Here is a 20,532-nt window from a genome sequence, read left to right as displayed (position 1 = left end):
GGTACACTTGTTATTCTATGAATGTGCTGTTTATTCTTCCTGACTGTTAAAGGAGTGGACCTGGGAATGAAGTGGTTAACATTTATTTTCCAATTAAGATGTGCAGAAGGCTAGAGGAGGAAAAACAGGTAGTTAAAAACCATAGGCACAGAATCATAGGATCATAGGGTTGGAAGGGACCATAAGAGCTATCTGGTTCAACCCCTGCCAGCAGGGATATTATCAAAGTACTCCCAAGAAACAGTTATCCAACCTCTGTTTAAAGACTTCCAAAGAAAGAGAATCCACCATCCTCTAAGGCAGATTCCATTATCTCATTTCTAGTCATTTGAATCCATTGGTTCATGTTCTAGTCTCCAGAGCACCTGAAAACAAGCTTGCTTTATCTTCAGCATGGCATCTCTTCAAATAATTTAAAATAGCTATTGTATCACCTATCAGCCTTCTCTTCTCAAGGCTAAACATTTCCAGTTCCATAGGTTATTTCTCACAGAACATGGTTTCCAGACCCCTTACCATCTTGGTCACCTTCTTCTGAACATGTTCCAGCTTATCAATATCCTTCTTGAACTGCAATGCATAGCACTGGACACAGTACTCCAGGAGAAGTCTTACCAAAACTGAATAAAATGGAACTATTACATCTCTTGATCTAGACATACTCTTGCTGATGCAACCCCTAATTGCATTGGCCTTTTTGTCAGCCACATCACATCATTAACATGCTTGTGTTAAGCTTGTGATTTACTAAGACCTCTAGATCCTTTCCACAAGTACTGTTGTCAAGCCAAGTGTTACCCATCCTACATTTGTTCATTTCATTTTTCCTGCCTGAGGGTAATACATTATAAATATCCTTGTTGAAATTTATTCTGTTAGTTTTTGTTTAGCTCTCCAATCAATTAATTTGAATTGTGATCCCATCCTCTAAAGTATTAGTTATCCCCAGTAATTTGTTTTGTCATCTGCAAATTTAATAAGTATACCCTATATTCTGTCATCCAATTCATTCATAAATACGTTAAAAAATAGGCCCAGGGCCAAACCCAGTGGCACCCCACTAGCCACTTCTCTCCGGGATCAAGAGTAACAATTGATGAGTACTCTTTGGATTTGTTCCTTCAACCAGTTACAAATCCACCTAACAGTAGCACTGTCTAGCTCAGATCTGACCGACTTGTCTGTAAAAATATCATACGGAAACGTGTCCAGAGCTTTACTGACATTGTTGTACTATATCCGTGGCATCTCCCTGATCAACCGAACTCATAACTCCATAAAAAAAACCAGAAAGATTATCATAGAACCATAGAATCATAGAGTTGGAAGAGATCATAAGGGCGATGCAGTCCAACCTCCTGCCATGCAGGAACACACAATCAAACCACCCCCAGCAGATGGCCATCCACCTTCTGTTTAAAGACCTCCAAAGAAGGATGATTCATCCTGGTTGCTTAGAATCAAGTGTAAAATAGCTGATTTTGTCATTGCATCCTCTTTCTTCTGGACAATGAAATTGTTTGCAAAATAAGTGAGGAATTTGTTGGATCTTACATTCAACACAGAATTGGGCTTCCAACAAATATTGGGGAGGTTGAAATCTCCCATTACTACTATCTCTTTTCTTTTTGAAAATTTGGTTACCTGTTCTAGGAAGGCATCATTCAAATCTTCAGTCTGGCTTGGAGGTCTATAGTAAACCCTCACAAGGATGCCATTGTTGTGTCCCTCTCCTTTAATTTTCACTACACTCATCCCTCCACATTCATCAGGGTTATGGGCACAGGACCACCATGAATGTGGGAAAAGCGCAAATGACAAAAACACTGTGTTTTTACCTGAGAGAACACGTTTCTAGGAATTTATAGGTCTTCCAGTGCAACTCTGTGGTCAACATCTGCCAGACATTGACCACATAATTGCACTGGAGGAGCTACAAATGCCTAGTGGAGTGTTCTCTCTGGGAATCTCTAGGTCCTTCAGTATGACCTTTGGTTAAAGTTGATCATAGAGTTGCACTGAAGGATCTAGATATTCTTGGAGAGAACATATTAATAAAATTCATGAATAATCAAATCTGACAAAGTCAAAGCCGCAAATGTGGAGGGACAAGTGTATTTCCCTTCCCCATATAACTCATTTAAAGCCCTACTGATCAAATTACCGAGTCTCTTAGCAAATAAATTCTTGCCAAAAGCTCTGAGGTGCAACACATCTCTTGACAAAATGTTATAGTCAAGTACAGACCATGGTCCAAGAAACCAAACTTTTTCCAGCGACACCATCTCTGGAGCCAGTTGTTCATTTCCAGTATTCTTCCTTCTCTTCCTGGGCCATATCATTAAACTCAAAGACATGATAAAAGGTGTCCTAAGGTCCTTCAGATTCCTACCCAGAGCTTCATAGTTCCATGAAATATTTCCAAGATTATATCTTGCCCTATCATTAGTTCTCATGTGTATAAGAAGACAGAGGTAATGGTTGGCTGGCTTAACTAGTCTTGCTAGACTCTCAATTGTACTGTATCTTGAATCCTCACCTTAGAGAAACAGTACACTTCTTGAGATATCTTGTCTGGCTCACACATCACCACCTCTGTTACTCTCAGGAGGAAATCACTCAAAACTACCACCTGTCCTTTGTTCCTCTGAGAACTAGTAGGAGCCCTTCCATCTTCACCACCCTACAAAACAACTTCCTTGATCTCTGAAGGCTTATGTTGTTCTCCTTCCTGCTGTGTCTCACCATAATCAATCAAAGGGGAAACTCGAAATATGTTGTGTATTTACAAACTGACAGCATGTCTTCTGATGGATCTGCTTCTGTACATTATATACTTCCAAGTGCCTGCCTCCTGCATTTGGGAATTGTTGTCCTCTGTAGAGGCATCCTCCATGTATTCACCTTCATGACAGCCTTCTCCACTTTTTTTTTTTTTTTTTTTTTGAAGCTTCATCCTTTCTGATACGTTGCAGCATTGATACTCAAGCCTCAAGCTGTTGAACCTTGTCTTCCAGCAGGACCACTAGTATAGCCCCCACAAGAAGACAAACATACCACAGCTGTTGCAGTTACTACAGCAGTTCCCTCACCATCCATGATCCTATGTCCTATGTAGGTAGTGGCATGGCACTTTGACCTCCCCTTAAATGTCCTTGGAAAAATGTATATTTGCCTTGTCCTGAGCACTGAGCTCCTGTCTGACCAGCTTATTCTAAGTATTCCACGATACCCACACACAAACCACTTGTTTTGCCTTTTCCTATTTGCCTCTAAGTAGTCAAGCATCCTCCCCTCTGCAGATTGGTAGGGCTGGCATACTCTCACCCATTTTGCCATTCACATATAGGGATGCTTTTCTACCCAAATTGTTTTATGAACATCGCTTAGAGCACTTTGTGGACTATAACTACCAGAATCTGCTGGGCAGCATAGATGCTGGCCAAGTTGGAGATTCTGGGAGATATAGTCTATAAAGTAAACATTAAAAGTTCTTCATACCTCTGAGTATACCCTGTACTGTCTTCTTGGAAGCCTCTAAGTCTGCATCTGACCAAAACATTACACGAGCTAGATTTGAAATGATACAATCCAACTCAATCTGCCTTGAGCTCAACTATCAGAAATCCATATTTCAGAAAAATATTTTCGAGCTTTATTTTGACAAACCTCTTAAGCAGGATTCTGTCATACTTTATGAAGGGGATGGCTGTCAGTGGTACACCAGGCTTCAATGTTAATGAGTTGTGGGAAATCAAAGTAACACATAGTCAAATGCTGCTGTCATCTCATCTCTTTTATGTGCTCACAGATTCCTGGTGCAAAGTCTAACCAACAGTCCAAACAACTAAGTGGTGGTTAAATCAAACAGATGAGATTTCCTGACTTGGTTGGCACTCCTGTCAACAAGTCCTGGTGTCTCTGAGGAACAAGATAGAAGTGCCTGTTGTTGACACATACACTCCAGGTACCAGAGAAGAGTTCCTATAGTGTGTACTGGTGTGAGTCACCCATCATCAGTCTAAAACAATTGCTCAAGACAGATACTTCCTAGATTCGTTGTCTACAGTTTGCATGGAAAGAACTCCTGGCACAGCAGTTGCACCATAATAGGCCTACTTTGTCTCTTGTTCTAATAGTTGCTTGAGGAAACTTTGTAGGTCCCTGGCAGACAGGCAGATTTCATCTCAGGTCACTTATTAGAATTATTAGAACTGAAATTAGTATCTCTAAATGTAAAGAACTGGCTAAATAATACTGTAGTTATTTCTGAATGCAGATATAGCCTTTCTCTACTTTTCTTTATTCAGGCTCTTAATAACAGATATTTGGGAAAGAATAGGGCCCTTCTACACTCTGTCTTGCTAATGTAGCTACTTACTATCTACAATAGTTTAAGTTTTCCAAGGAGGATTTAAGTCAAATCAAGAGGGTTACTAAAAGTGTCTTTCTCTCCAATATTTCTAACTTTGAAGTGCCTCTGGCCTCAAATCAGAATAAAAAATGGTATTTCTCAATGAATACACTTGGAAGTACACTAACATCAGGCACTTGGTAGCTTCCCTTGAGAGGAAGATAATGTGAACACCACTGGATCATTTCAAGGAGCAACAAGAGCTCTTCGGATCTATTAATAGGCTTTTGAGAGCCAGCAAAGAGATGTTCCTGCCATCTATAAAGAATCAATTCCCGCATGGAAGGGGGTCGAACTGGATGGTCCTTGTGGTCTCTTCCAACTCTTATGAGTCGATGAATCGCCCTCATCAGAAGCTGAGTTTGTCTTTGTTTTGAATAAAATAAGCATGTCCTTTACACATAATAGATTTTTAGCATGCTTTTATTCCTGTGTGTGTGTGTGTGTGTGTGTGTGTGTGTGTGTGTGTTCATTAAGGTTTCAAATGAATTTCATTCTATTGCCATCTTATTGCTAGTTTTATCTTAACTTTTTGTATGTTTTTAGCTAAATGTTTTACTTGTATTTCTTTTTTTCTTCTTCTTGTACGCTACCTTGAGTCCACATTTTGGGAAAATGGCAGGACATAAATAAAGCGATAGACAGAAAAATATGATCACAGAAACCTGTTGAGACCTTAAGTCCTCATAAGTGGATTTACTTCTTGAGGGTTGTGAATTGTAAAGTTGTATAATGTCCACATGTAGTAGTGGGATGCTGTTATGTTACTACATAGCAGATTCAGGAAAGTGTCCAATGAGAAATGTGTACATGGCCCTTTTCCCCAGGTTTCCCTCCCTCTCTCCCTTCCTTTCAAGTGCAAGGTTATTGGTTTATGAAATCGATTCTTATTGTCCCATGGCGTACTGTGTTTCAGTGTAGCTCTTTTCTTTAAAAAAAATTAAATCAATAACAACAACAAAAGCAATGCTGGCACAATTAAAAAATAAATAAACAGCACATGTACTAAGTAGGGTGTAAACAGGTAGGAAGCTGAGGTCAACAAGGCAGTGCAGAAAACAGACAGTGGCACCATGCATCGCCAAAGCAGCATCATAGCACAACTGCAGAGAAGTGTGATAGTAAATGTTTCTATACCAGTATGTGTCTGTTTACTTGAACAATGTGATGGCTGCAAGGCAACTGGCTAGTGTGATAAAGTCCCTAGAGGAGGTATTTATTTTCACTACATGGCCCATTTTCAAAAGATCTCCTTACAAAGATCTTGTGATGCTGCACAATTTTAATATCAAAAGTTTAATATCAAATTAAATTGTTTATTTAGTATGCATATAATACAGTTTGGCAACCAGCAGCCATTCCCCACAGTTCCCCTACTGTCCTGACCTGTTCCTTATTTGCAATTGGTGAGGTGGCCTTTCCTTTTAGCGATGTGGTACTGCTGAAGCCGCCTTGCCAGCTCTTCCACCTTCTCAATGCTGGAAAGGGAAACCTTGCTACTACTGCTGCTGCTACTGCTGCTGCTTCTGCTGTTGTTACTGCTGCTGCTGCTGAAAGTTTTGCTAACAAGCTGAGGGACACTCTTCTGGCGCGTAGAAGGGCAGCGAGAGCAACGAAGACTCTTTGGGAGCCTATGTTCAAAAGCATTTGAAGACAGCCTCTGCTTTCTACCTCTCAGAGAATTATGGCACGGAGAGCCACGAAAACCAGGTTCTGGCAAACAAGATGTTAGGAGAAAAGGTGAAGAGTTTGGTGAGATCAAATAAGGCCAATTTTACACTTATTATATATGCAAAAGTAAGAGAAAGCATCAGCAGCAATAAATGAAAATGGGGCAGGATTTTTAAAGCCACATTGAGGCTACAATTATACATACACTTACCTGGGAATAAGCCTCACTGAATTTAGCTTATTGCAAACGAAGACTGAATAAAGTACAATTGTAATTAACATAAAATAGGACTTATTCATCTATACCTAATATCATGAAGGTCACATAGATCATCACATATCTGTTCCTCTTCTGCCAGCACAATGAAGAGGCTAAGTTATTTTTACTCATCTCTTCAGACAGTTTAATCAAAATTACCTCTGAGAGATTAAAAAGCCCAGGATGAGCAGAGGCATCAGATTTAGAAATGAAACCCAAAAAGATCATGCATAAAAATATAGAGAAATCTTTTGGGGGAAGTTGTAAAGAAGCATCAGTGACAATGTCTACCTCTGTTCAAAATCAATGTGAATTATGGATATGATTGCTTTTTGGGTTATGTTGATTGTCCATCTAACTACACAGATTGTTACTGTTGTTGCTGTTATTGTTGAGTGCCTTCAAGACACTTCCAGTTTACGGTGACCCTAAGGTGAACCTATCATCCATGGGGTTTTCTTGGCATGTTCTTTCAAAGAGGGGTTACCACTGCCATCCTCTGAGGCTGAGAGAGTGTGACTTACTCAAGGCCACCCAGTGGGTTTACATGGCCACGCCAGGATTCGAACCCTAGTCTCCATAGTTCAACACTCAAACCACTACACCACACTGGCTCTCTAACTACACAAGCACACACAGTTAAACATAGCAATGTCACATCATCAGCAACACACATCACCAGTCCACCCCTACTGAGTACATACTCTTTTTGAGAAGGCTACAGGACCCACTAAAAGGTTTTAAAATTGTCTTGCACTCCCTGGTATGTGGATAGAAACTGAAGTGGCCAAACTCCTTTGCTCTCAAGTGGCTTATATTCTTAGCAAGTAGCAATAGCATGTACATTTCTATACTGCTTATTAGTTAACTAACACTCCCTAAGCAGTTTACAGTGTGTAAGCCAATTGTCCCCAACAAGTTGGGTACTCATTTTACTGAGCTATAAAAGGATAGAGGGCTGAGTAGACCCAGTAGCCCTAGCTGGGATTGAACTCACAACCTTGTGGCTGTGATTGGCTGCAGTAGCGGCATTTAACCATTGCCCTACCAGAGCTCCATTAGCAAAAGTGAGGCTAGATGAGAAAAGTTATTAATGAAGAAGAACATACAAGGTAGGAAAAGCTGCAGCAGTTTGCTTTTGCTTAAACATTGGACTATGAATATGAAAACCAAGGTTCAAATCCCCACTCAGACGTGGAAACCCACTGGGTAACCTTGGGCAAGTCACACTCTCCCAGCTTCTGAAGAGGGCAATGGCATACTGTACCTCCTCTGAAGAAATCTTGCCAAGAAAACCCAGTGATAGGGCAAGACCCTTGCTTTAGGGTCGCCATAAGTTAGAACACTGGGAAGGGCAAGACTCTACCCCTCTTTTCCTTTCTGTTGCATTAATGGAATGCAAATCGCTTTCACATTTTGAATTCAGTTTGCAGCAATTGAAGTAAACTAAGGGAGAAGGGGGAAAGTAGGAGGAGAATAGAGAAAAAACTGGGGCATTTTTAAAGTGGTTGAAAAAGTGGACAGGGGATTAATCACAACTGTCACAGCCAAACTGGGGCAGCTGGAGGATACACCAAGACCTGAATACAATTTCAAATAAGTTCTTGGGAGCCAAAATGTTTGAATATTTTAGATCAAAGGTCTTTACTGCAAAATATGTCTAGATTCAGGGAGATATTAGATGAGGCTCAGAAGAAAAGGAGGGCAGAGGAAAGTTAGGGGAAATGAATTCTATTAAGAACAGCTACACACACATACAGAACCAAAATATGTCAAAAAGCAATCATGCCAATCGATGCACAATGGATTTTTTCTCCATCTTCTTTTATTCAAGTTATGTCTTACAATATATAGAATACATACAATATACACTAATGGAAGACTCACAAGAAGAGTAACATCAACAAAAGTAAGCATAGTACAGCTATTCCAGAACTAACAAGAACAAGGAGAACAGTACAATATAAGGAAACAATTCTGATAAAAATCTTACTAGACATTACTCCTAGATGAAAAATGGCAAGTCATTCATGTAAGTTGAAACTGTCCACATTTAATCAGGAAGTTTACTTTAAGTAAGAGTCCACTGGTTGGTGGTTTCAGTCTTTTTCAGCACTTCTACAGAATAATCATAAGTGATAGTTTGTGAAGTGAAAGTCTTTCATGGCCAGCATCCATAGTTGTTTTGTGGGGTTTATGGGCTATGTGGCCATGTTCTAAAAGAGTTTGTTTCTCACGTTTCACCAGCATCTGTGGCTGGCATCTTCAGAGAATGCTGGCATGGAACAACACAGAACAAAGTCTTCTAGAACATGGCCACATAGCCCGAAAAACCCATAAAAAGCTGTAAGTGATAGTGATTGCTTATCTTGACAAACAGTACTTTTGTTCAGTATGATAACTCTAGTTACCTCCTGAAAAAGTGAAAGATACACCTTTGCAACTACTAGGAACCAGATGTGGAAAGATTATTTTATACAAAGACATGTTGTGGGAATGTGGGTGAAAAACTACAGGGCTATTTAGTTATTTAATCACTTTACCACTGAGTAATACAGATTATTACAAGGCAGATCATCCAGATAAGCATCATCTGTTCATTTTTTCTCTCTCTTGATCTGGTCTTTCTCTTATCTGTCACTGCCTAACAGACCTTATCTGTCCACGGTATCAAGTCTTTGGTTAGTAAACAAGTTCATTTCACAGAGAACATTATAAGGGTTTTAATATCTACATAGAATCAGTAGAGAAGTGAAGTCAGAGGTCCATAGAATTACAGCACTTAAACTTTTTGATTGGCATGGACAGTGATTCCTTCTACTTCCCTCAGCTATTTGTGTTCCATCTAAGTTTAGCTGTAGTCCCCACAGTGACTGGAAAGGGGTTGTTATTTCCATATTAATGATATATTTTTGTGAACAATCCCTGTTGTAATCCAAAGTATTTGGGTTCGCTAGGTCTTGAATGGACTACGAAGACCCAATAACTTTACAAAAGTCCTGCTCCAAGTGGCAAGGCGAAGTGGTACAACAGATTTGTTGACACAGATCAACATTGCTGTAGCCTTTTTTAGTGCTTCCTGAGAATGAGGCTATGGTCATGATAAGCAACTGTGCTTCAAAACCTACCACCAGAAATGGAACTTAGTTCCTCTTCCTACAAATTGGTTCACCCCAGTTCTAAAGCTACATACTACAGAAATCACTACAGATTTAAAGGCTTGCAGATTTTTCTAACATTTATCTTCCTGTGTAATGCAAGGGTGAGGAAGGTGTGGCCACCTGTGGACACAGGGCTGTTTTTAGGGCCCACAGAGGTTAAAAAAATGGTATTTTTTTAAGAAAGGAAGTTTTGTCCCCAAATGACCTCTAGGTGACTTTATGCCATGTTTGGTGGTGCCCTAAGTCATTTTAGGACCAGAAATGTCTTCTGTTCACTTGTGGTTTAGAAGGAAACCCTCTCCTTGATCTAAAATGGCCCTGGCAGCCCTAAAAGTATGGCTCCTAGAGGGCATTGGAGGGCATTTGGGGGCAAAAAAAATGGGGAGAGGGGTTTCCAGTGGGTGCATGATGGGAAGGTACAGCCCACTAGACTCCCACAGTTGCCCACACCTGCTTTATTACGTACACAAACCTTTGCAGCAATTAACTGAGAACAAGAAAAGCAAGAAAAGCAAGAGAAGTTATTTTCAAGGCAAGTAAGGGATATCAAAGGAAGCTGTTCCTGCTTGGGTACTTGCCAAAGTAAGCCATTGTTTGTAAAAGCACTGTATGAGGGGTGTTGAGGGGTTCTGGATGTTGTTGTCCAAAACAATAACTTTCTGAAATTCAGGTTCAAACCCATATGACATGTGAGATCATAGACTGAGGTATTTTGTCTCTTGTATCTTCAGAAGGGCAGGGGTGATATAGATAAGGAAAATGGCAAATATCAAGGACTGAAAATGTACACACTTTTCTAGAGCTATTCCTCCAGTTAAATCACCTTCTTATGACTGATTTTGAAAAATAAAATGTTTAGAAATCCAATCCAGAAGATCATAAATTACTAGGGAAGGACTTGAAAGAGTTCAAGATTAATTACATGGCTTAATGAAAATGAATGGAACAGAAAAAGCATATGCCCCCATTTTTTAAAAAATGTAACTGGATGTGTGTGTGTGTGAGAGAGAGAGAAAGAGAGAGAGAGAGAGAAAGAGAAAGCGAAAGAGAGAGAGCTAGCTAGCTTTGGGCTTGTGCAACAGTGTATCTGAAGAAATGACATAGTCCTGGGGCTTTTTCACACTACACCACTACACACTACATAATTATAGCACTTTAACATTAAATGTGAAAATGTGGATTCTACTTTAACCGGATTCCACTTTAACAACTTACAGAATCCTGGGATTTGTAGTTTAGGGAGGAGTATTTAGAACCATCAGCCAGAAAGTTCTAGTGCCTCACAAAACTACAACCACTAGACTTGCCATGGGCAGTTAAAGTAGAATATGTAGCTTTAGAACTATGTGGTGTAACAGGATCCCTGAATAAGTACTAGATGGGCAGAGCAATAGGAAATGCTGATTAAGTGATCAACTGACCTTAGGGAGGCATCCTTCCATCTGAGATAAATCTGATTTTATAACCTCACTGAACTCTTTCTCAAGCTTACTTATTATACCTGAACTTTCATCTTTGGCAGGAGGGGGTGGTGATGAACTATGTTCTCTCCGCTTCATTGTCCTACTAGGAACAAACAACATCTCATCTGAGTCAGATGAGGCCCATGCTTTGAGGCATTCGTTCTTGACTGTAGCTCTTCCTTTTCTGTTCCTCTTCTTATAATCCCCTCCTACTGCAATTGTTTTCTTCGTTCTCTCTTCAGATGAGATTGGTCTGTGGAAATGCTTTACAACCCTTATGTTTGGTCTGGAATTAAAAGTAGAAGCATAACTGAGTTCAGGAAAATGTGATGCATCTACTACTTCAGAAACTTTTTTTTCATTCATAAAATGACAAATAGGAGGCATGTGATAATCACAAACTTCTTGTTGTTGTTTGCATTCAAGTCATTTCCAAATTATGATGACCCTAAGCCAGCCCTATCACGTAGTTTTCCTGACAAAATTTGTTCAGAGAGGATTTGACTTTGCCTCTGAAGCTAAAAAAATATGGTTTTCCCAAGTAGGTTTCCATGGCTGAGAAGGGATTCGAACCCTGGTCTCCAGAATCATAATCCAACATTCAAACCACTACACAACACTGGTTCTCTTGCTTGTAATATCTTTGCTGTCCTCATTTCCCACTCACATTTTCTTCCTCCATTACACACAATCCACATACATACTATTAATATAACTCATGGCTCCATTCACACATAGTCTAAGAGTTCTCTATACAGTAGTACTGCCACCTCATTTGTATATCTCCTCCTACCATCACTACAGGTTAATAAACATATAACAGGTAGGATCAAGATGCTTTTAACTAGCTTTTCTAGCTTTTCTGACTCCAAGTGAGAGCCCTGTTTACAAAGACAACTGTAATTCGGCTTTATATCTATCAGCTCAAAGTGTTGCACAGTCTCTTGCCAATATTTCAAGAAGCTTGCTAACACAAGGTGTAGCATAATAACTTCCACTCATGCTTGTAACAAAGGATCAAAGAATAGTACCGCTTCCAGAATCTTTTCCATTGATGCATCTCTGGATCCAACCTTTTACATGTTTGTTTGTTTAATGTATATCCTGCCTTTCATCAAACAAGGAGCCCAAGGTGGACTGTAACATGGTTAAAACAAGATACAAATAAAGATCTGATGCTACAAAAGTTTTTTAAAACAATTAAATCAGCTATCATATAACACCCATAATTTAAAACAGCATAAAGTCATTGTAAAAGCATAACAATGAAACTAAAATGCAGGGCAAAACCTCTATTAAAAGCACCTTTTTATGACCTGTTCATCATCAGATGCCTGTTTAAATAAAAAAAGGTCTTTACCTGCCAGTGGAAGGAGGTAGGGTCAGGGGTAGATCAGTCTTCCATGTAAAGGAATTCTACACCCTGGGAGCAACTACTGAGAAGGTCCTCCCCAAGTCATCACTGGACAGACCTGTGAGGACAAGGGGACTGGAACAAAGCCCTACCCCAGGGAACTGAGGACTTGGATAGGCTCATACAGGGAGGCCCATATATACAGATTGAGTATCCCTTATCCAAAATGCTTGGGACCAGAAATGTTTGGGAATACAAGTAGCATAGTACATACTTGTACTGTATTAGAGAGGCTGGAGAGAGATGTAAGGATCTGTGAAATGGCGGAAATCCAAGTATAGAGCTTGCCATGAATCACGTCTCCCACCACTTCACAGATCCTCATGTACCTTTTCAGATGCTTCTCTCTTCAGCCCCGCATCTCTCATGTCTCTCTCCAACCTCGCAAACATAGTAGGTACTATGCTACTTGTATTCCAAAATCCAAATCCACAATATTCCAAAACTGAAGCCACAAAGCATCATGTCAGCATTCAAAAAGTATCTAAATTTTGATATTCAGATTACCAGATAAGGGATACTCAGCCTGTATTTTCATAAATATGTATCAAATAGCGCATACACACACACACACACACCTTGCATAATTTGACAGGCATTGATGAGAATGGATCTGATACCTCATTCATATTTCTATGACCACACTAAGTTTACAGTTTCAATATGGATGGGCCACATTGTGATATAGTTGGGTCACACTGCAATCCTGCATGCTTGTCTTCACAGTTAAGGGGCAAATCAGGGGTAATTGTGTAAATAGAAATTAATATATGTGGAAAAAATCTGAATACCAACTAAGACTATTGAGACTTCTGTTTGCAATGCGAATACCAACAGATGCTTGCTTCCTAATGTGAATACAGTCAGCCCTATGTATCCACATATCCAACTATCCACAGCTTGTAAGTATTTTTAAAAAATATTTTTAAAGAAATATACAACTGGCTCTCTGTATCCACAGATTTTGTATCCACAGATCTGAGCATCCATGACTTGTAAATATTTTTTTAAAATATAAATTCCAAAAAGTGAATCTTGATTTTGCCATTTTATATAAAGGACACCATTTTACTATGCTGTTATATTTAATGGGACTTGCGTATCCCCAGATTTTGATATCCCCAGGTGGTCCTGGAACCAAACCCCAGTGAATATCAAGACCCCACTGTATATAAATTCCAAAAAGCAAACCTTGACTTTGCCATTTTATGTAAGGGACACCATTTTACTTACATTGTATTTATTGGGACTTGAGCTTCCATTGATTTTGGTATCCATTGGGGGTCCTAGAACCAAACCTCAGTGGATATGATAGGCTTACTATACCATTGGGAGTAAGGGAAGGGGTCACTTATATCTGGAGAAGAATTCTAAAATCATTATTTCTGCTGGTCACACACTGCTATTACCCTAATTGATTTCATTTAGGAATATACCTATGCCAACATTAATAAAAACAAAAATTCTGTTATACCCACATGAGGTAATCCATCATCCGGGTCATGTTTATGTAGCAGCAGGAGCAGGTATATCTTCTATAACTGATTTTAATAAGCCCATTTCGTACACAGTGTTCCTGAAATAGCAAGATTGCTATTTAAAACTCAGTGACTGCCAAACTAATTACTCAAAGAAAAGAAACATATATACAGAAAGAGAAAGATGCAAGTTTATTAAGTGATTTTTAAAAAGTGGCACAGTGGATAAAAAGTATAATTTACTAGAATAGCGGAAGTTATTGGAAAATGGTTTGTGTTCAGAGAAAAGTGGGTGGCTATGGTTTTTGTAGGATGAAGTTTGAAGTCAGTGAGAAGAACAAAATAATGAAGTAGGGCTGAAAATATTTGTTGAGAATATGGATTAAATATAAGAACTAGGTTTTGTTCTAAAATACCATTGTGGGTTTCACCTCATGAAGGCTTTCGTGTAAGAGAAAAGAAAATTAAAGATAAATGGATTATATATTGAGACATTTTGAAATAAGAAAATGGTCAACAGTCATTTTTTTTCCTGTCAGCTGGAGTTTCCAATGAGTTACTTTTTTATCTACTGCTCCCAGAATTCCCCCGACAATATCATCATATGACGGATTGTAGGAGCAATCCAAAATAACTTTGGTGTCAAAAGCAGAGCACATGGCCATATCACTGGTTAAATGCCCTGCCTAGCTACCTACCTTTCTCTTGTTATATTTCAAAACTGTATAGAGTTTATCATCTGCCGCAGTTTTTTGGGGTGTTGCTATAACAACACCAGGTACATAATACTCTTCTCCCAAAGTTTTCCTAATTCTGACAAATACATAGTCTCCAACCTGTAGAAAAACAGGCAAGAGTTGGTTTGTGCACATCCATTTTAAACAGGACTGTCCCAAGGTCTTATAATCTTAATACTATGAGAGATGACAATGTAATTTAACTGTATGAGCTTACACACACATTCAGCAAATTTCAAAATTCATATTAGCATTTCATCTTTATTCTGTTATCTTAGAAGCAGAAATAGACTGAGACATTTTGCTGTCCAAGTCATATATATTAATACCACTCTCCCCTCTCTCTAGTTCAATGCTAAACTGGAAATAGGGCAGAAGCTGAGAAAAATATACAAGTAAGGATTGGTAGAAGATGGTAGATGAAAGGCATAAATTGGAATAAAATAGCACACAAATATTGTTGGGCTTCAAGGCCCCTCTGCTATCTATTTAGTCACCAACATTTAGAACCAAATGAGATATCTAAAATGTGTGAAGCAACTTAATGTACTCATTTCTTTCAATAGTTGCTGCAAGAGGGTGGAAAGGTTAGACCAGATTTGGTACTGCAGCATGTGAGCAGTGGCACTATCCCTATCCCTCCATGCTGTGGTTCCAGTGAAATGCCCCCACCCCAGCTATTATTAGCCATCATCTTATTCGCCATAAGAAGGAAGCTGATATCAACAGTAGCTTCCCTCCTGGGGCCAATAAGACTGTGGAAAAATGTTTGATTGGGAGTGAAATGCATACATATGAGAGCTGGGAGAGTTGAATCATGGTCCAGAACTTGTTAAGTCCCTCTTCCATGGATGCTATTCACGTTAAAACAAGAGCATGTCTACATGGACCAAACAAAAGGGTTTCTCCCCACCCACACGGTGACCTGTTTTTACAATGCAGGGACAAATCCCCGATTCAAGGGTGAACTGTTTTCACAACATGAGGGAAGTTCCACACCAATTCTAGCCCATCCTTCTCTTAAACCAGATTAAAATAATTCACCTTTTGCTCCAGATTTTGCTGATGGAACGAATCTGAGGTCACAAAGAGGTGCCCAGGCATGTGGTCAACTCTGAGTGCCTTGTTGTGACCTCAGAGGAACCGACTTGTGCCAGCAGTGGTGGTGGCATTGGGCATCACAGCAGGGGCAAATGTGTAGACAGCTGCCTGGTGTCACTATGGAGTATAGAGGTAATGAGGAATACAGGGCAGCTCCAGAGCCAGAGTACTCTGGGAGTAGTCTGGATGATGCAGATGAGCTCTGAGTCAGATTTGTGAAATGCAATCAAAGATTGGCAATGTGCTGCACACCTGATCTGTGGACCTGTGGTCTTTCTCTGCATATACAGAAATAATGAGGAATGCTTCTTTCAGGACAGATAGCAGGGTTCCACTTGTATATATTGATCCCAGCCCCTCTCTTCTTTATTACTTCAAAAGGACTCTCAGAAAATATTTAATCTTACAAGATGTATATGTCTTGTGAAAGCTATTTTAGACTATTACTTCCAGAATCCTGCCATGGCCATTCTCGTGGGGCATTCTGGGACTGTAGACAATGTTATTTTATTATTATTTAAAATATTTATACCCCACCAAAAGGCAATCAGAGTGACTTATATTTTTTAAATTAGACAGTTCCCGGCCCTCAGGCTTACAATCTAGGAAAGACATGACACAAAAAGAGAAGGGAATAGTGGGGAAAGGGAAAAGTCCAGCAGATCTTCTCTCCCTCTGATGCCTGGACCACAGCAGATGGACTGGTGGGAGGGATGGGCAGGCCAATTCCAGGCCTAGCCTGAAAAAGAAGAAGGGCCCTCCCTCCAGTCCATCTGCTGTGGTCTAGGCATCAGAGGAAGAGAAGATCTGCTGGACTTTTCCCCTTCTCCGCTGCCATTCCCTTCTCCTTTTGTGTCATGTCTTTCTTAGATTGTAAGCCTGAGGACAGGGAACTGTCCGATTTAAAAAATGTAAGTCGCTCTGATAGCCTTTTGTCTGAAGAATGGGGTATAAATACTTTAATAATAAAATAATATTGTGAATAGAGGGAGGGCCCTTCTTCTTTTTCAGGCAAGGCCTGGAGTTACCCTGCCCATCTGTCCCTCTGGATGATGATGGAAGGTATTCCATCCAAGCTGTGGCTAAACCTTACAGTTGGACTCTCAAGGAACTATATACATTTACTTTCAACATTATATAAGGCACCAAATACCTTTGTGCCAACATTGGCAAGATAAATGAGCTTGCTATGGTCCCCTGGCACCCATATAAACCATGAAAATTGGATGTACAATACACCTCCCATTTTTGTGAGGGATATATTCCTGGACTTACCATGGAAATAGGAAACTATGGATAATAGCAAACCCTATTGAAATTGATGACTTCCAGAGGAAGCATACCATGGAATTGTTCCTGGGAACCTGGAAAATGCCTGGGGAGAAAACTTCTGTAGAAATCTCTAGGTCTTCCAGTGTGACTTTGTGGTCAATCTCTGGTGGAAGTCAAAGGCTTTCATGTCCATAGTTTTCTGTGGGTTTTCTAGTATATGTGGCCACATTCTGGAAAAATTTATCCCTGACATTCCACCTGCACCTGTGGCTCTGCATTCAGGATTCTTTTCAGGACTTTTTAATGCTTTTTCAATGCTTGAGAAACATGTTTTTCAACCATTTAAAAAAAATATTTTAAAATATCCTTACCATCCCTATACATTACTAATTTCTAAGAAACAGCCACATTATCCTATTTCAGCATAAAAAGAAGGGCAAAAGGAAAGGAGTACTGCTAAAACTGAATTATTTTAATATTCAAAGAGATAGACATGTTAGTCTGTTTTGGCATAAAAAGACATAAAGGAATCTGGTAGACTCTATGAGACTAACTGGAAAGGAAAGATTTCTAGCATAAATTTTCCTGATAAAAATTTCTTTTTCCCAGATAATTTCAAAGCTATTACTGGCCTCCTTCATGCACTTTTGTGATTTGTTTTAGCAAGAGCATTTATGGAATTACAATCCATTTCCTGAAACAATACAGTGCAGTATTAAAGCCACAGTTACATAGTTGCAGGAATCAGAGTGGAATAGGAGACAGCAAAAGACAATTGTTAACATTGGTCATAAACCTTTAAAGAGTGGTTTAGCATTACAAATTTTTAGATAAACACCCTGCAGATACAACTTAAACTTAATGGGAACATGCCTTAAGAAACAGTAAACTACCTACCTGTAAGTAAGGACAAGGCATTGCACCACCCACAGGCATAATGAACTTCAGTGGTACAATTTCAGTGTGCCCATGAGCAAAATCAACAAGTGCATAAAAAGGAGTGATACTTCTTATTACTGTCCCTAAAACAAAGACAAGCAAGGAAGGGATAATTCCATAAGTCATATATTATCTGCTATATTTTAGTTTATGAAAGAAATCTACATATTCTTTAACCTATAAATCTTAGGGTAGGTCAGGTATAGTATATTTTATGCATTTGTTATTGTTGCATGCCTTTACACTGTTTCTGATTTATGGTGACCCTAACGCAAACTTATCATAGTGATTTCTTGGCAAGATTTGTTCATTTTAAAATGTACTGCACATTTTTACACTACAATTGGGGAACAAGAGAGTGGTGGAAATGTATACTATCTTTGTTCCTCTCAGATATTTTTATTTCTTCTAATACCAATTTAAGAAAGGAGTTTTAGAACCTAACTATAGCAATGGAGTGTTTTCCCACTAGAAAAGAGGGGTAAATATGAACCTGAGAGTCTGAAAGATTGAACTGTTTTTGCGGGGGGGGGGGGGGGGGCAGGGAGCCTTTTCACAATGTGCTAACAAGAGTAAGATTTGGAATCCAAAGGAAAGCTTCTGGTAATTCCATCTTTAAAAGCAAGATTTCTGCAATCTGCACGGTTTCCAAGCCTCACATGAAGCACAACATCAATATATACTGTATATAAAAGCTCTGCAGTGCTCAATTAATTTTAATATTGGTAACACGGTGCTGGCATACCTCTTATTCTGCACACTTTACTGGCACAACTCAGATCTTCAGATTGGCTGTTCTGAAGCACTGGTCCATTTCAGCTGGAATTATGGACAAAATTAACTCTTGTTTGCTGTGCTGGGAATACTTACCTGGATAGTAAAATCCTGTGCTTTCTGATCTTGCAATGACTTTTCGGTGTTTGAGAGCATCAATCATTTTTCCTTTCTGTTGTTTCTTTGCCTGTAGGTTTGATATAAATTTCTGAATTATACACATGATTTTTCAACTCATTAATGTGATGTCCATCATAAATAGATAATGGCCTAAATCTTGTTACTCCTGACTAGAGCAGTGCCATGAATCAAATGAACTTGTTCATATGTCACATACCCTCCATATCATGGATGAAAATCAGGACAACAGTGACTATCAACATCAGAATATGTTCAAGAAGGCAAAATGTACTAATGAAAAAGAACAGACAAACTGGAACAGGCCACAGCAGTATGTTTTTGCCTGAGATGGTAAGATTCCATGACCACTGCCCCTGCTGAGTTAGCTGAGTACAAACTACTTTTGCATTCTGAACTGTTCGCAGCAATGGAAGCAAACCTAGGACAAAGGGCAGAAATGGAAGAAAGAAACTGAGACATTTTAAAAGCAGCTGAAAAAGTGGAACAGATAATTAATCAGTACTGTCCCTGCCAAATTGGGACAGATGGAAGATACAGTGTTCACGAACCACTCAGCAATTGATACAATGGATCTACTCTAGTTGGGATTAACTAATAGCCAGTAGCAACAAAATACACTCGGCCGATATGCATGAAACCAAACACTTTCAGTTTAGGTGCTCCAGTCCTATGTATCCACATATCCAACTATCCACAGCTTGTAAGTATTTTTAAAAAATATTTTTAAAGAAATATACAACTGGCTCTCTGTATCCACAGATTTTGTATCCACAGATCTGAGCATCCATGACTTGTAAATATTTTTTTAAAATATAAATTCCAAAAAGTGAATCTTGATTTTGCCATTTTATATAAAGGACACCATTTTACTATGCTGTTATATTTAATGGGACTTGCGTATCCCCAGATTTTGATATCCCCAGGTGGTCCTGGAACCAAACCCCAGTGAATATCAAGACCCCACTGTATATAAATTCCAAAAAGCAAACCTTGACTTTGCCATTTTATGTAAGGGACACCATTTTACTTACATTGTATTTATTGGGACTTGAGCTTCCATTGATTTTGGTATCCATTGGGGGTCCTAGAACCAAACCTCAGTGGATATGATAGGCTTACTATACCATTGGGAGTAAGGGAAGGGGTCACTTATATCCGGAGAAGAATTCTAAAATCATTATTTCTGCTGGTCACACACTGCTATTACCCTAATTGATTTCATTTAGGAATATACCTATGCCAACATTAATAAAAACAAAAATTCTGTTATACCCACATGAGGTAATCCATCATCCGGGTCATGTTTATGTAGCAGCAGGAGCGGGTATATCTTCTATAACTGATTTAGGTGCTCCAGTCCTGGCACATTTGGTGGGATAGTAACAATTTTCAACATTCAGAAGGAATTATTCTGAAGAGTTCCTCTCATGTCAGCTGTGGGATTCTAGCTCAGTGGTAGTATGCATCAGTTCTATGCAGGACACACCAGGTCCAGGTACAATCCTCTGCCCACTTAAGCAAGCTTCATTGAATACAATGGAACTTTTATTGAAATAGAGATGTTTGCATCGTGATATACCCAGCATTTCTAATAACAAATACCTTAGGTTACAGGGAACTGAGAGCTTGGGAAGAATCTCTGTTGGAGGTTCCAAAGAGGAAAGTTTGCAAGTTACTTTTTTGGTCTCTTGGGAAATTATGGAAAGCA

At 39.2% G+C, this 20,532-nt stretch overlaps 1 protein-coding gene across 1 annotated transcript in view; it reads right to left on the bottom strand.

The window, feature by feature from the left end:
* Positions 1–5,743: 5,743 nt before the first annotated feature.
* Positions 5,744–20,532, bottom strand: part of LOC149319328 (von Willebrand factor A domain-containing protein 3B-like) — a 98,934-nt gene continuing 84,145 nt past the window's right edge. Inside the window, exons 24-29 of the mRNA XM_089511482.1 lie at positions 18,780–18,870; positions 17,868–17,992; positions 14,559–14,696; positions 13,861–13,958; positions 11,007–11,254; positions 5,744–6,127 (exon numbers count right to left, since the gene is read on the bottom strand). Of these exons, the coding sequence (XP_089367608.1) occupies positions 5,808–6,127; positions 11,007–11,254; positions 13,861–13,958; positions 14,559–14,696; positions 17,868–17,992; positions 18,780–18,870 (1,020 nt within the window). The 3' untranslated portion in view covers positions 5,744–5,807. The remainder of the gene's footprint in view (positions 6,128–11,006; positions 11,255–13,860; positions 13,959–14,558; positions 14,697–17,867; positions 17,993–18,779; positions 18,871–20,532) is intronic.

The sequence above is a fragment of the Sceloporus occidentalis genome, unplaced genomic scaffold, assembly GCF_023333645.1.
Source record: "Sceloporus occidentalis isolate IW3139 unplaced genomic scaffold, rSceOcc1.0.p SCAF_2, whole genome shotgun sequence".
Taxonomy (NCBI): domain Eukaryota; kingdom Metazoa; phylum Chordata; class Lepidosauria; order Squamata; family Phrynosomatidae; genus Sceloporus; species Sceloporus occidentalis.
Note: the sequence above shows the minus strand (reverse complement) of the source record. Positions and strands in the feature narration are given on the sequence as shown.